The sequence below is a fragment of the Leopardus geoffroyi genome, chromosome D1, assembly GCF_018350155.1.
Source record: "Leopardus geoffroyi isolate Oge1 chromosome D1, O.geoffroyi_Oge1_pat1.0, whole genome shotgun sequence".
Lineage (NCBI taxonomy): Eukaryota > Metazoa > Chordata > Mammalia > Carnivora > Felidae > Leopardus > Leopardus geoffroyi.
This window is the reverse complement of record NC_059329.1, coordinates 1,688,463-1,705,526: the sequence shown is the minus strand read 5'-3', so window position 1 is coordinate 1,705,526 and position 17,064 is coordinate 1,688,463. Positions and strand designations below refer to the sequence as shown.

Sequence of the window (17,064 nt, the reverse complement as noted above, 5' to 3'; positions counted from 1 at the left end):
ACATAGAGTATCATGCCATTGGTAAATAGTGGAAGTTTGACTTCTTCCTTCCTGACTTGGCTATCTTTTATTTCTTTTTGCTGTCTGATTGCTAAGTCTAAGACTTCCAGTGATGTGTTAAAAAGTAATCGTGAGAGGGGACATCCTTGTCTTGTTCCTGACCATAGGGGAAAGGCTCTCAGTTTTTCCCCATTGAGGATGGTATTAACTGTGGGTCTTTCGTATATGGTTAGGTCCCATCTATCCCTACTTTGTTGAGGGTTTTTTTTTTTTTTTAATCAAGAATGGATGCTGTAATTTGTCAAATGTTTTTCTGCATCTATTGACAGGAACATATGGTTTGCACACTTTCTTTTATTAATGTGGTGTATCATATTCATCTATTTGTGAATACTGAACTAGCCCTGTAGCCCAGGGATAAATCCCACTTGATCATGGTAAATAATTCTTTTAATGTACTGTTGAATTTGACTTGCTAGTATTTTGTTGGGAATTTCTGCATCCATGTTAATCAGGGATATTGGCCTATAACTCTTTTTTAGTGGGGTTTTTGTCTGTTTTTGGAATCAAGGTAATGCTGGCCTCACAGAATGAGTTTGGAAGTTTCCATTCCATTTCTATTTTTTTTTTTTAAAGTTTGAGAGGGGGGCGCCTGGGTGGCGCAGTCGGTTAAGTGTCCGACTTCAGCCAGGTCACGATCTCACGGTCCGTGAGTTTGAGCCCCGCGTTGGGCTCTGGGCTGATGGCTCAGAGCCTGGAGCCTGTTTCCGATTCTGTGTCTCCCTCTCTCTCTGCCCCTCCCCCGTTCATGCTCTGTCTCTCTCTGTCCCAAAAATAAATAAACGTTGAAAAAAAAAATTAAAAAAAAAATAAAGTTTGAGAGGAATAGTTATGAATTCTTCTTTAAATGTCTGGTAGAATTCCCTTGGGAAGCCATCTTGCTGCCCTACACTCCTGTTTGTTGGAAGACTTTTGATTACTGTTTCAATTTCTTTGCTGGTTATGGGTCTGTTCAAATTTTCTATTTCTTCCTGTTTTGGTACTTTTAATGTTTCTAGAAATTTATCCATTTTTTCCAGATTCTCCAGTTTGTTGGCATATTTTTCATAATATTCTCTTATAACTTTATATTTCTTTGGTGTTAGTTGTGATCTCTCCCCTTTCATTCATGATTTTATTTATTTAGGTCCTTTCTCTTCTCTTTTCATTAAGTCTGGCTAGGAGTTTATCAATTTTATTAATTCTTTTGAAGAACCACCTCTTAGTTTCATTGATTTGTTCTACTGGTTTTTTTGTTCCTGTATCATTCATTTCTGCTCTAGTCTTTATTATTTCTCTTCTTCTGCTGGCTTTAGGCTTCAACTGCTGCTCCTTTTCTAATCCCTTTAAGTGTTAGAGTTAGGTATAAGACCTGTATTGCAATATTATTTCTCTCTTAGGAATGCCTCTGCTGCATCCTAAAGGTTTTGAATGGTCATCTTTTCATTTTCATTTGCTTCTATGTATTTTTTTTTTAATTTCTTCTTTAATTTCCTGGTTAACCCATTCATTCTTTAGTGGAATGTTCTTTAACCTCTATGTATTTAAAGGCTTTCCAAACTTTTTCTTGGGGTTGATTTCAAGTTTTATAGTGTTGTGATCTGAAAATATGCATGGTATGATCTCAACCTTTTGTACCTGTTGAGGGCTGATTTGTGACCACGTATGTGATCTATTCTGGCAAATGTCCCAGGAATACTTAAGAAGAATGTGTATTCTGTTTTATTGTGAAATGTTCTGAATATATCTTTTAGGTCCATCTGGTCCAGCGTGTCCTTCAAAGCTACTGTTTCCTTGTTGATTTTCTGCTTAGATGATCTGTCCTTTGATCTAAGTGGTATGTTAAAGTTCCCTACGATTATTGTATTACTGTCAATGAGTTTATGTTTGCTATTAATTGATTTATATATTTGGGCATACCAAGTTAGGGGCATAAATCTTTACAATTGTTAGATCTTCTTGATGGATAGACCCCTTAATTATGATATAATGCCCTTCCTCAGCTCTTGTTACAGTCTTTCGTTTAAAATCTAGTTTGTCTGATATAAGTATGGCTACTCAGGCTTTCTTTTGGCATCCATTAGCATGATAGATGGTTCTACATTCCCTCACTTTCAATCTGTTGATGTCTTCAGATCTAAAATGAATCTCCTGTAGGCAGCATATAGATGGGTATTATTTTTTTTATTCATTCTGATACCCAATGTCTTTTGATTGGAGCATATAGTCCATTTGCATTCAGGGTGATTGCTGAAGGATAGGAGTTTGGTGCCAGTGTGTTACCTGTAGAGTTGGTGTTTCTGGTGATGTTACAAAGAGCCCCTTTTATAATTTCTTGCAAGGGTGGTTTAGTGGTCACCAACTCCTTAAGATTTTGTCTAGAAAAGTCTTTAACCCTCCTTCTATTCTGAAAGACAGCCTTGCCTGATAAAGAATTCTTGGCTGCTGCAAACCTGATCTGTCTTCCATTGTAGGTTAAGGACTTTTTTTTTCCTTGCTGCTTTCATAATTCTTTCCTTGTATTTTTTGAATTTGACTATGATATGTCTTGGCAATGGCTGGCTTTTGACTGTGATATGACTTGGCAATGGCTGGCAATGGCTGAATTTAATGGAGGTTCTCTGTGCTTCTAGGATTTTATGTCTGCATTCTTCCCCAGAATGGGGAAGTTTTCCGCTGTAATTTGCTCACATAAACTTTATCCCCCCTTTTCTCTATCTTCTGGGACTCCCATGATATGAATATTATTCCGTTTAATAAGATGCTGAGTTTCCTGAGTCTACCTTTATGATCCATTACCTTTCTTTCCCTCTTCTTTTCACCTTAATTTTTTCCCATAATTTTATCTTCTTTATTATTGAATCGCTACTCTGCTTCAGCCATCCTCACTGTCATGGCATCCATCCGGTTTGCATCTCAGTTATAGCATTTTTAATTTCGGCCAGACTAGATTTTGGCTCTTTTATATTGGCAGGAAGGGATTCTCTAGGGTTTTCTAGTTTTTTACAAGCCCAGCTAATATTCTTATAATCACTGTTTTCAATCTCAGTTCAGACATCTTACTTATATATGTACTGATTAAATCCCTGGCCATCATTTCTTCCTGTTCTTTCTTTTGGGGTGAATCCCTCTATCCTGTCATTTTGGAGAAAGAAAAAAATTAAAAAAGTAAAAAAATAACAAATAAAAAATTTTTAATTTTTAAAAAATTCAAGTAAAGGAAGCTAGATTCTAGGTGTGTTTTGGTCTGCTTATAAAAAGCTTGAAAGAAAAAAGACAAAAGAGGGAAAAAATTAAAAATTTAAAAATAAATAATAAAATTTAAAAATAATTTTGCTCTTTCTGTATCCAAGGTGGAGGGAAAAAAAAAATCATAAGCAACAAAAAAACCCAAATGAAGCTAGATCCCATTTCTCCTAGAACTGGAGCTTTGCAGTAGTCTATGGTCAGTAGGCTAAGCCAGGGTTTGCTGCCCTCATCAGGAGTCTTTGTTCCTATGCTGGTGAGCGTGGGGCTTGATGGTGCCCCCTGGGTCTTTTGCCCATGAGACGCCAAATCACCTCCACCAAATGCTCTCGCAAGCAGGGGAACCGCTTCTCCCGGTGTGACCCCTGGGACCCTCAGACCCTGTGGCTGCTCTGGGGACTCCGCCCTCCTTCATCACTGGACACCGCCAGGTGCTGACCTCTGAAACGTCACACTCGGCACCCCACCATTTATAAAAACCTGGTGGTACCGAAACCTCTCCTTTCCCTCATCGGTGGTTCTGGGGGACATTTTCTTGTCTAGTCCCCAGAGAGTGTTTTCACTCTTTCTATCTACTTTTGGGGCAAGTGCTTTCTTGCAAAAACCCGAGGCACTGCTCTCTCTCTCTCTCTCTCTCTCTCTCTCTCCTCTCGGCAAAAACGACTGCCTCCCCCCTGAGGCACCCTGGCTCTTCTCGCTCGCCAGTTCACCTCTCAGCACCATGCACCTGCTGCGTTCTCTCCCTCAAACTATGCAGATCATTGTGTGAATCCTGAGATTGATTTCCTATGTGTTCAAAATGGTTTCATGTTGATCTAGCTGAGTTCAAGGGACATGTCCAGGGTGTCCTTACTACTCCACCATCTTAACTTCTGCTTGCTTCCTGTAATATGTTAAATACATTTCCTACCTACTCAAAATAAAGTATTGATAATATTTCTTATATCACTATTAAACCTTATTTATTAAGTGTTTACTTAAAATTTTTTTAATACTTCAGAGATTAATATTTATAACACTCTCAAGTTAGAAGGCCTCAACTCTCAGTATTACCTGACACAGCAATTTCCTATTGAGGTTCTAATTCTAAAATGGTAAGAACTGTATTCTGAGTAGCATAGTTACCGACACAGTGGCATATGATTAAGGATTTGTAAAATATGGTACAAAAAATTCAAAAGGTAATTTTTGTTTTTCGTATCATATTTTCTAATAGAAATAATGTAAATTGTGGGAAGGCTCTCTAGACAGCCCATCAAATCTTACTTAGCCCACCTGGAAACCCAGGCAGGGTGTTAAGTGGTCTTGTAAACATGAATGAGAAGAACCCTGTTACCAAGGTACCCACCGTGTAGTAAGAATAATAAGGTATCAAAGAGTAACAAGCATCAATCAAAAAGACCTTACATTAAGTGTAGTATTAGAAGTACAGCACACATGTGTAAAATAGAGGAAGTTAATTCTGCAACCCAATACAGCACTGCAATGAAAAATAGCAAAACACCTTTCATTAACACAAGGAATGAAAACCAAGTTGAATTGGTGGTGGATCTTTACTTCTAGAAGTTGGTGATTAAAGCAAAAGGAGGAAAAATAGTAAAACAGTTTGTGGAGTGCATATCTGTATGACATTATCTCTAACAATTTTAATGGTATTTTATGTTTTGACTGGGTTTTCCTCCCAATTTCTTCATTTTAAAGAAAGCAAACTTAATGTGTTAAAAAAAGTGACACTTTCAAATATTTGTGTGTGAAAGTAAATTGCTCTAAAAAAGGACATTCTGGTACTATGTACAAATTCTCTCTGGGCTTCCTGGGTGGTTCAGGCAGTTGAGCGTCCAACTCTTGATTCTGGCTCAGGTCATGATCCCAGGGTTGGGGGATCGAGCCCCACGTTGGGCTCTGCACTGAGTGAGGAGCCAGCTTGGGATTCTCTCCCTCCATGTGCCCCTTCCCCACTCTCGTGTGTGCTCAGTCTCTCAGTAAACTGAACTAAACTGAAATAAAAGTATATGTTGACCCAAACTCTCCAAATTTAGAAATTGCCACCCTGAATAAACATTAAATGAGGCAAATATAAGGATATCCACTGCAATGTTTTTTGTAACAGCAAAGACTGAAAAGAACATGTATGCCCATCTAACAAAACTGCTTATAAGTAAGTACATAGATACGGTGAATACAAATAATATTTTAAAATTAGGCATTAAATGGTTACTAATCTTTAATTGTTTTTTTTTTTTTAATTTGAGAGCGAGGGAGAGACAATCCTAAGCAGGCTCCATGCTCAGTGCCAAGCCCAATGGGGCTCAATCCACAACCCTGGGATCACGACCTGAGCCGAAACAAGAATCAGATGCTCAACTGACTGAGCCACACAGGTGTGCCTACTGGTCAGTAATCTTTAAAAATCTCTGTAATGTTTTGGTCATACAAAACTGTATTTGTAACATGCTATTTGAGTTAAAAAGACTGTATGCATGTCGGAGTGTAAATACATAAAATGTTGATTTATACAATCTTTCTTGAAGGACACCCAAGAAGGGGTGAACAGCAGCTGTCCTGAGAAGAGAAACTGGAGACAGGGAGAGAGAAAGGGAACAGACTAAATTTTAGGTGCGAATCATCTTGTAGCTTTTTAATTTATATCAGGTACATGTATCACATAATAAAAAAATGTAACTTCATTTAAAAAACAATTCCGTGTTTTCAGTACAGTTCTTTCACTACCACTGTTGTTCATGAACCCGTCAGCACGAGCTGCTGTTACGGGCGGAGGCTCTAGAAGAGGTGGGCCCGGCCACTGCCAAGCTCTGCAGGCTGAGGTAAGAGTCCTCCGGCAAGTTAACTGCCATCAGGACCCACGGGCCTTCTTTGTAAGGTGACAAGAACAAGCACACGCTCCTTTAAGGGCAGTGTGCAGACTATGTGGAAACAACACGTCACCGTTTTACTTACTACTGCATCAGCGAGACACATCTTTATTGGCAGGTCACGTGCAAGGCACTTGTACACATACACTGCTCCATCTCATCCTCGCAAGAAAGGTAAGCGTGGTGAGTAATCCCCATTACACAGCTGAGGAAACTGTGGCTTACTAGAGTTCAGTAACTTTCCCCAGGTCACCTGCTAGGAAATTCGAGAGGCAGGACTCAAACCGAAGTCTGTGACTTGGGAACCCACGACCCTATTCTGACATGTAACTGAAACAGAGAGAGAGGCTAAAACAGGGACAGGCTGAGGAACAAACAGAAGTGGACAAAGCTAAAAAAAAGATGGGAAAAATTAAATCTGGAAGGGATGCAATTTACGGCTGAGATAGGCATTTGGCAAGAAGAACAGAACATGTTCCAGCAAAGATGGCCACGGCAGTGGGAAAGGGTGGCCTATTGGTCGTGAGAACGATACCAGGCAACACCTATGGCGGCAAAGAGCTGGATGAATTCGAGGACCAGGAAGAAGTCCACTGTGGCTGAGTTGCAGAGACCAAGTGGGAAGAGGGTTCTGGGACGATGCTGAAGACAAAGGACCAGAAATGTGCCTATTTCTTCACAAGTACACTAGAAAGTCATTTGATGGGTTGTAAGCAGAGTAGTGAAATAATCAAACTGCCATATTAGGAAAATGATTCTGGCTGCTAAATGGAAAATTCAAAAAGAACAGGAAATGATCTCAGAAAGTAGTACAGGTAAGCGGTAAGGTACTCAGAGAAAATAGTGGAAAGAAATGCACAGATTTGAACTGTATGTTGTAAGTAAAATCCACATGACTTGGGAATGAACTGGGTAGGCAGGCTAAGAAAGAAAAACATGCCAAGAACAACTCCTAGGTTTCTAGCATGAGCAAATAAATGGATAATAAATAAATGGATAAAAGGATCAATGCCTTTTACTGAGAGGGAAACATGAAAGGAAAACAATATGCGGAATTCAGTTCTGAACTTTGAGATGTCTGTGATGGATCAACCACAAAAATGACACCGAACAATCACTGAGGGTTTAGTATGGTTCATGCCTTGTGGCGAACAATGTAATTCAGAGATATGAGCTACGTATACAGTCCTGAAGATGAACAACAAAGACAGAATTAGAGATAGAAAGTCGTAAACCATGAACCAAATTATTAAGTAATCCCAGCCGCTGAAACTAAATTGGTAGGAAAGCTCTGATACAAAAATATGCACAACTTACAAGAGGTCCAACACATGTTCTCACTCACCTGTGGAATGTAATTTCGTCTTTCCTGACATGCAGCATGAAACCACGCAAAACTAAAGAGAGCGTGAGCTCGATGGATGCTGTCTTTTTTGCTGATTTGCTCAGCAGTCCAAGATTCGTAAGTGCGCATTAAATTCTTCTTCAAACCTGGAGGTGACTGAAGACAAAAGATTGACCCCTTATTGTCTCAAATCTTCCAAATTAATATTTAACATGTTTGAGAACATACTTTAATAAAGAAAAGTTTTCACCACTAACCACCAATTTGACTTATTTTATATTACTTCAAAAAGTATGTATCTAAAACTAGTTTTAAACTCCTTGTAAAAAGGAGTTTAAATTTATATCCGGTACAAATTCAATAATTTTCAAATTTAAAAAAAACTATAAAAGCAACAATATTTAGAACAACCCAATACATTTTACATGATTGCCGGAGCACCTGGGTGGCTCAGTCGGTTAAGTCCGATTCAGTCGGTGGCTCAGTCCGACTTAGGCTCAGGTCATGATCTCACAGTCTGTGAGTTCAAGTCTCACATCGGGTTCTGTGCTGACAGCTCAGAGCCTGGAGCCTGCTTTGGATTCTGTGTGTGTCTCTCTCTCTGCCCCGCCCCCGCTTGAGCTCTGTCTGTCTCTCTCTCCCAAATAAACAAACATTAAATTTAAATTTTATATGATCGTTGAGGTATTTTACTGAAACTAAATCATACACAAGGAATGTGACACTGACTGTTAGGGGCACATGGTTTTTCCTCTGCTATGAACAGGCCCCCTTCTGCAGGTGCTATCTGAGCTTCTGGGCCCTCCCTGCACTGTTGACATACAATGCCAACTAACACTCCCAGCACATTAGACCACTGGAGTTCAAGTGGGGATTAGCAGATACCACTAGGCTCATAAACACAAATTCAAATCCACAAAGTGTATATTGAACTAGTACTCAGTCAGAAAGCACTTATCCACATGTCCAGGATCGGTTTATATTGTTGAATTATCCAAATGAGAAAGATGAATTTCGAATTCTTTTTGGAAAAGTGTAAACTAAACCCACTTCTTGTGTGTGTGTTAAAAAAAAAAAATCCTTTTTTTTAATCAAACACATTTGTCTATTAATCATCGGTTTCCTGGAGAATTCTTCTAATGTTAAAAAAATGTGCATTTATCTGAATTTATTTTAATTAGCTTTTTTAAAAAGTAAAACTTTTCCTTTAAAGAATGCCTGCTACAAGGAACAGTCAGTCCCTCTGCGATCCTTTCCATGCTGTGTTTTTCTCAAATAAAAAGACTTCTTCAACATTAGAAGAAAGTACCATTGATTTACTAAGTACATATCCATATACTTTTAAAAATAAAAATGTTTCGTGTTTATGAAACAGTAACAAAAATTATGACAAAATAGGCCAAATTTTCTGAGCACTACTTGATAAAACGTGAAAATAACAGAAAACTGAATATCCACTTAGTTTTTAAAGCACTAAAGATTACAGAAAATGAACAAATCATAAAGAATTAGAGAAAATCAGACACAAGTATTTTTGAAAAATAACAAAATGAAGACACTAACATGTCCAATTATGGGATAAGGCCTAGCATGTAGTCAACCGCAAATTCACAGATATAAAATAATTTCAATATTACCTCAAATAAATATATATTAGTTAAGCATTCAACACAAGAAATCAGGAATACCAAAGGCAAACAGAAATCTAAGGGAAACTTAAAAAAGAAGAATAAAGCAGGAAATTCAGTGAAAAGTATTAGTAGAAAAAAAGCAAATTATTAAGTATGACATCAGGTATTTGGAGTGAATTTTTAAAAGTCTGTCAACTAATCAAAAGAAGAAATAAACAATAAGATAGAGATGTAACAACCTTTAAAGATAATATATACGTGTGTACATACATATACAGTAATAATTTTGAATATAATTAACTGGACTACTTTCTAAAATAGTTAATTATCTACGTGGAATTAAGAATTAGAAAAAAATACCCATTCAAATAAAATTTCCATTGAAAGTAATCAAATCACCTCCTGAAAGAAAATCCTGGCAAAGGCTGTACATGAAAATATTCAAGAACAGTTCTCCTGATAAATTAATTCTTCGTGTACTGTACGTGCCAGGTAGTATGCAGTAACTACAATGCTCAAGAGAAAAAACAGCCCCTATCCTTTTGGCTACAACAATTCACCGCTAGAATATACAGTCAGAGTGTACTAGGAGAGCAGCTGAGACGATTTTGGAAAAGTTCATTTTACTAGACATCGTAAAGACTTTCGATTGACATGTTTCCAAATAGTAAATGAACTTTACATTCTGTGGATTAACCATTATCCTTTTTCTTCCTTAAATGAGACTAACATCTTCAGATAAAAAACAAGAAATACTGATCTAAAGAAACACATGACTATAATCAATATGAAGACATTTTTCTTCATAACAAAGATCACACAAAACAAATTTCTACAAACAGAAAAAAACCAAGCAGAACCTCTTCCACCAGTTTTAAAAAGTTTTAATTGCATTTACCATTTTATTTATGACTTGGCCCAGTTACACGGTAACATGGCAAACACACATAGTTTTGGATATGTCAGAAGAATGATGGGCTCAAACAGGAAACCCACACTGGAACTCTTGCTCAGCTGCTGTCAGAAGACCAGTAAGAACACCAGATACTCATGTGCAAAAGAAGAAGTTGAATCGTCCCTTTATACCGCATATAAAAATTAATCCACTCTGCACTAAAGACCTAAACGTAAGGCTATAAAACAATAAAACCAGAAGGAAACATAGAAGGAGGCTCCATGACATTGGCTCTGGCGATGACTCTTTGGATATGACAGGGGCACAGGCAACAGAAGCCAACACCAGGCAAACAGGACACGTCAAACTTTAAAGACGTCTAGGCTACAAAGGAAACAGCACAGTGGCGAGGAGGCACCATGAAAGGGAAGAAAATATTTGTCAACTATACATCTGACAAGGAACTCCTCCGATTCAATCAAAAACCCAGTTAAAAATGGGCAGAGGACTTAAGACCTTTCTCTAAGCCAATATGCAAACAGGCAAGAAGTCCACAAAAAGATGTTCAACGTCACTACTTACGAAGGAAATGTGGTGAGGCACCGCTCACACCGTTAGGATGGCTGCTGCGCACACGCGCACACACACACACACACACACAAATGACAGGCAGCACTGCAGGGATCAGCAGAAGGCAGCATCCTTCAACAATTAAACACAGAATGACTTCTGACCTGGCAGTTCCACAGAAGCCCTGAGAACCAGCTCGTGGAGAACCAGTTGTGCTGTCTTCATCCCTGCAGCATGACGCACAGCTGTCCCCCCCCCCCCCGTGTCCCGCACTGCTGGATCCAGATGACGCCACATGCGCACACATGGAATCGCGGACCCTCACAGGGAAGGAAGCCCCCTCGCGTGCGTCGATGGGGAGAAACCCTGAGGACGTTCCCACAGACAGTGTGACAGGCCAGGCCTCAAGGACAAGTCTTCCAGGCGCCCCTAGGCAGGCAAACTCCTGGAGACACGGAGTGGAGGAGGGACAGCCAGGCCCCTCCCCCTCCAGAGACGGGAGGAGAAGGGACCGGGGAGTCGGTCCGCAGCGGACAGTCTCCGCTGGGCAAGATGAACAAGTTCTAGGGCTCTGCTGCACAAGAGAGCACACATGTCACTACCGAACTGTGCCATCAAAAATGGTGAAGATGGCAAATTTTATGTTATGTGTCTTTTACCGATACAAATACCGAAAAATGAAATAAAATTTAGAAGGAAGATTTAAATTTATTTAGATAAACATCATCTGATGCTATTATTTATGGTTCTTTTACCTGACCTACACAAAATGTGTTTTGTTTTGTTTGAGTACAGCTGCCACACGACCTGACAATAATTTCAGGTGTGCAGCACGTGACTGGACCAGGGTGGCATCACGCTGTGCTCGCCACAAGCGCAGCTGCCGCCTGTTGGCACACAACGCTGTCATACCACCCCCCCCCACCACTGTGTCCCGCTCACTGTGCCCTTCCTCCGCGAGACTCACACTACCACTGGCAGTCTATACCTCCCGCCGCCGTCCCCCCTGCACCGTCAGTCCGTCCTCTATTTATACACCTGATTCTGCTTTTTGTCGTCTGTAGACTCAGTCACCACATTCCACTTATGACCGGACTCACGTGTTCGTCTTTTTCAGTCTGACTTATTTCACTTGGTTAATACCCTGTGGTCCATCCACGGTGTCACAAAGAGCAAGATCTCACCCCGTCACGGCCAAGTAATCAGCCACTGCAGACACCACGCCTTCCCTGTCCGCCAATCTACGACGGACACTTGCGGCTTCCATAGTTTGGCTACGATAAATAATCCCACAATAAGCACAGGGGTGCATGTTTCTTTTTGAAATAGTGTGTTGTTTTCTGTGGGTAAATACCCGGCAGTGGAACTGCTGGGTCGTAGAGTAGTTTGATTTTTAACTTTCTGAGGAACCTCCACACTCCAGAGCACCTCCAGAGCAGCTGCACCAGTTTGCAATCCCACCAGCAGTGTAAACGGTTCCCGTTTCTCCGCATCACGGCCAACACCTGTGGTCTTCTGGGTTGTTAATGTTAGCCACTCTGACAGGTGCGAGGTGGTTTTGATTCGTACTTCCCTGATGATGAGTGATGCTAAGCATCTTTTCACGTGTCTGCTGGCCACCTGCTTGTCTTCTTTGGAAAAATATCTATCCAGGTCCTCTGCCCACTTATTAATCGAATTGTTTGTTGAACAAGACAGTTTTACGTGTTCTGGAGGACAGTCCTTTACAGAGCTGTAGGAGGCATGTGGAGGTTAGTGCACTTAGACAACTAGTGATTCAAGGTTTAAATCTTCTTACCTCGTATGTGATCTTTAAACTTGACTGTAATAAAATAGGAGTAAAGTGGGGATGAACTTCTGCAGTCAGCCACAGACGAAAGGTATCTTTAGGTTGAAGAGTATTTAATTCCTGGTTTATAAAAACAGCAACAATGAAAATCTACTTCAATATACACACTAATTGCCATTTTAGAAATGTATTAGTAGTAACTTTTTCCTACTGAAATCCTTCTATGACATTCTGATATATTTCATTCTGCTGCTTATTTGCTCTGTGACCTTGGGTTCTAGGATTTACACCAATGCTGAGCAAGGATAATATGAGTGCGCATCTTGTGAACCGTGTACAACACTCGTAGCCGCACGTGATGCACATCAAGTACAAGACAAGTGTTAGCGGTAACCACTGCACCTCAACTGGTCACCACCTTCTGGACCTTAGGTTCTCACCGCTTTGATTAGGGCTTCCAGAGAGTTCTAGCATGAGAGCGCTTCCTTTATTGGCAATGTTTGTTGTATCCTACTTATTGCCTATCATATAAAGTCAAAACTTCACCCCACAAATTCCTCGGCCTGTGCTATCTGCTGCAGTCACTTATTCAAATTTCATGTCTGTGTCCTCTTGAATATTTTTCCTTTCTACCTGTTATGCTCTTTGGAACCTGAAAATTCTTACTCATCTGTCAAGTTAAGTCCAAGTCTTAGGGGGATATTTTCTCCAACTCTTCAGTACCAGTCCCAGGCACATTAATCCCTCAAGACACTTTGTGAACTGTCTTCTATAGTATTCACTATGCTACAATACAGTTACTAATGTGGGCTGTCTCTTCTACACCAACTTCCTTCCTACGAGCAGGTACAAATTTTGTATGCATTGAGCACTTACGGCAACCGCTGGCTTTTTTCCTGTACTAAGCAAGTGTTTGTAGAATAAACGAATGAATGACAAAAGACTTGTTAAGAGTTCTAAAAGAGTGAAAACTAAAATTTATGTTAAAAAACATAATCTATGTCTGATTCTAATATTTACTATTTTAATGCAAAATACAGAAGGTGACCACAAAAAAAAAGGCAAAAGAATTGGCCATAAAAACACTGTGCTTACTTAACATTGTATATTGTAAAATGTATCTACACTTACTAACAATTTAAGAAGGTAAAATTTACATGAAATTTTGGTTTAGGTTAGCACATTTTTTTTTTTTTTTCAACGTTTATTTATTTTTGGGACAGAGAGAGACAGAGCATGAATGGGGGAGGGGCAGAGAGAGAGGGAGACACAGAATCGGAAACAGGCTCCAGGCTCTGAGCCATCAGCCCAGAGCCCGACGCGGGGCTCGAACTCACGGACCGCGAGATGGTGACCTGGCTGAAGTCGGACGCTTAACCGACTGCGCCACCCAGGCGCCCCTAGGTTAGCACATTTTTAAAGAAAGGTAAAAAACACACATTCATGATAGAGTTGGTTTGAAAATAAATTTGCAAATTTATACCCAAACAATTTATCCTAACTCCCCAAAAGAAAATTTTAAAAAATATTTTAAAGTTTAAACTTTTTTATTATCATCTACCTTATATGCTTCAAAAAGTTCTAATTAAGATTTGCTTCCAGGGACGCATGGGGGGCTCAGTCGGTTAAGTGTCCTACTTCGGCTCAGGTCGTGATCTCTGGTTCCTGAGTTCAAGCCTCACGTCGGGCTCTGTGCTGACAGCTCAGAGCCTGGAGCCTGCTTTGGATTCTGTGTCTCCCTTTCTCTCTGCCCCTCCCCTGCTCATTCTCGGTCTCTCCCTCTCTCTCTCTCTCTCAAAACATGGATAACCTTTAAAAAAATTTTTTTAAAAAAGATTTGCTTCTGGGGCACCTGGTGGCTCAGTCAGTTAAGCAGCCGACTTCAGCTCAGGTCATGATCTTGCGGTCCGTGGGTTCAAGCCCTGCATCAGGCTCTCTGCTGACAGCTCAGAGCCTGGAGCCTGTTTTGGATTCTGTGTCTCCCTCTCTCTCTGACCCTCCCCCATTCAGGCTCTGTCTCTCTCTGTCTCAAAAATAAATAAACGTTTAAAAAAATATATATACATGTTAAAAAAAAAAGATTTGCTTCTGAGAAATAATTGTAATTGTGTGTTACACAAATAAATAGCTATCGATCTATTATTTGGAAGAAAAAGCAGAATTTAAGCATTTACAGGTCTTCTTTACATGTTTTAAAACATACATGATTTATCAGACATGAATTATATATTTTTACACATTAATGATTTTCTCAGAAAACTGTCCTAATAATAGAATTCCTCAAATATTTACATATACCTCAGTTTCCAAATCTGTGTCTTGTTTTGATTTTATGAACCACCACCGTCCATCAATTAACTCACTGAGTCATGAACTCATTCAAAGATGTGATCGCCTATATGTTGTGAAAGGTGCTACAGGTGCCATGTACTAGGACCACACAATTTTTCAACACATTACAATTAGGTAAGGGCCTCTGTCAATCTATTCTATTCTCAATTATACGTCTGTCAGATCAATTAAACTAATTAACTCACCCTCCTGCTTAAGACCTCCTTTGACTTCATCCTAAGAAAAAAATTTCCAAATTCTTCTGCATGGTTCTCAGGGTATTCCACAACCCAGGACCACTCTGCCACACCCAGCCCTCCCAGCACATTCAAGGTCATCTTTATTCTTTGTACTAGGCCTGTTCGTCTCCCCCACTAGGTCTCTATTTGTGCTGCTGGAATTAACCAGGCTATCCTCACCTGCCTGCCTGCCTTCCCTCCCCCCTTCCTTCCTCCCTTCCTTCCCTTCCTTCCTCCCCTCCCTCCCTCCTTCCTCCCTTCTTTCCCTCCCTCCTTCCTCCCTTCCTTCCCTCCCTTTCCTCCCTCCTTCCTCCCTTCCTTCCCTCCCTTTCTTCCCTCCCTTTCCTCCTCCTTCCTCCCCTCCCTCCTCCCTTCCTTCCCTTCCTCCTCCCTTCCTTCCCTCCCTCCTTCCTTCCTCCTTTCCCTCCCTTCCTCCTCCCTTCCTTCCCTCCCTTTCCTCCCCCGTTCCTCCCTCCTTCCTCCCTTCCTTCCTTCCCTCCTCCCTTCCTTCCCTTCCTCCTCCCTTCCTTCCCTCCCTTTCCTCCCTCCTTCCTCCCATCCTTCCCTCCATCCTTCCTCCCTTCCTTCCCTTCCTCCTCCCTTCCTTCCGTCCTCCCTTCCCTCCCTCCTTCCTCCCTTCCCCCTTCCCTCCCTCCTTCCTCCCTTCCTCCCTTCCCCCCTTCCTTCCTTCCTTTCCTCCCTCCTTCCTTCCCCCTTCCCTCCTTCCTTCCTTCCTTCTTCCTTCCTCCTTCCTTCCTCCCCTCCCCCCTTTCTTCCTCCCCTCCCTCTCTCCTTCCTTTCTTCCCTCCCTCCTTCCTTCTTTCCTCTCCTTTTTTTTCTTCCTTCCTTTTTTTTTTCTTCTTTCTTTCTTTCTTTCTTTCTGCCCCTACACTTAGCTAAATCACGTGCAACTTTCAAGCAACATCTTGTCTTAGGAGTCATCTCTAACTATCCGAGGCCACAATCATCTTTTTTAAGGAACAGACTTAAGTTAGGGTTTGCATTTAAAACCTGGCCAGCGGGGCGCCTGGGTGGCGCAGTCGGTTAAGCGTCCGACTTCAGCCAGGTCACGATCTCGCGGTCCGTGGGTTCGAGCCCTGCGTCGGGCTCTGGGCTGATGGCTCAGAGCCTGGAGCCTGTTTCCGATTCTGTGTCTCCCTCTCTCTCTGCACCTCCCCCGTTCATGCTCTGTCTCTCTCTGTCCCAAAAATAAATAAACGTTGAAAATAAAAATTTAAAAAAAAAATAAATAAAAAATAAAAAAATAAAACCTGGCCAGCAATTTGCTCTGTCTAGAGGCTAGCTTTGCTCTGGGTCTGTGTGAATTCAGTCAAGTGACTGCTTCGGTTTCCATCCTAGCCTCCCAGGGAAGTCCTGTTATCCCCCCGACTCCTCTCCATCCTCTCTCCCCACACAGACACTGCAGACCAAGAGCATCAGGAGAAAGCAATGGTTTGAAAAGGCCTCCTGTAACCCTTTAAAACAGCTACCTACTTTAGTTCTGGGAAAAGCTCCCTAAGCCTCCCTTCGATCCTGATGAATAATTTCTTGGTTCCCCTTAAACGCTTTCAAAATAGAGACTTTTGTACACATCCTAATAAAAAGGCCCCACCTTCATTTGTACAAATGTACATATTAAATGCTTAACAGGTTTTAAACGATTTCTCGTTAAACGCTAACTTAAAAAAACATTACATAACGCATGACACTCTTTGGAGACCACCCAATTGACTACATTCCGTACTATTTACACCACACTCATCTGAATCTACCTTTTCCAGAACTGGCAGCCAAGACACCACAAGATGTAGGTTCTTCAAACACAGCCAGTCCCCACTGCGGGCACATTCCTTCAGCATCTGAATCGCTAAATCGGCTTGACCCTGACCCATAGCAACCTGCAAGACAAAACACAAGACTTGTTGTAGTAAACACCCACTCCAGTGCCTAGCACATGGGGACTGCGCTGACGGACCACTAATTACTGTTATTCTAGGCCGATGAGGACTGAGGGCGGGCCCCGCCTGAGACTAGCTGCACACGCAGTCCAGTCGTGACCTTGACCTGTGAGGGAGTCAAGCTTTCACTGCCCCGTCCATCCTCCTG

General features: G+C 41.1%; 1 protein-coding gene across 14 annotated transcripts in view; it reads right to left on the bottom strand.

Annotated features, from left to right (window-relative positions):
* DYNC2H1 (dynein cytoplasmic 2 heavy chain 1) overlaps positions 1-17,064 on the bottom strand; it is a 347,379-nt gene that overhangs the window by 137,973 nt on the left and 192,342 nt on the right. For all 14 annotated transcript variants that reach the window (XM_045486606.1, XM_045486612.1, XM_045486608.1 and 11 more), the window contains 3 exons: positions 16,731-16,856; positions 12,398-12,508; positions 7,504-7,659 (listed from right to left, as the gene is read on the bottom strand). In XM_045486606.1, the coding sequence (XP_045342562.1) occupies positions 7,504-7,659; positions 12,398-12,508; positions 16,731-16,856 (393 nt within the window). The remainder of the gene's footprint in view (positions 1-7,503; positions 7,660-12,397; positions 12,509-16,730; positions 16,857-17,064) is intronic.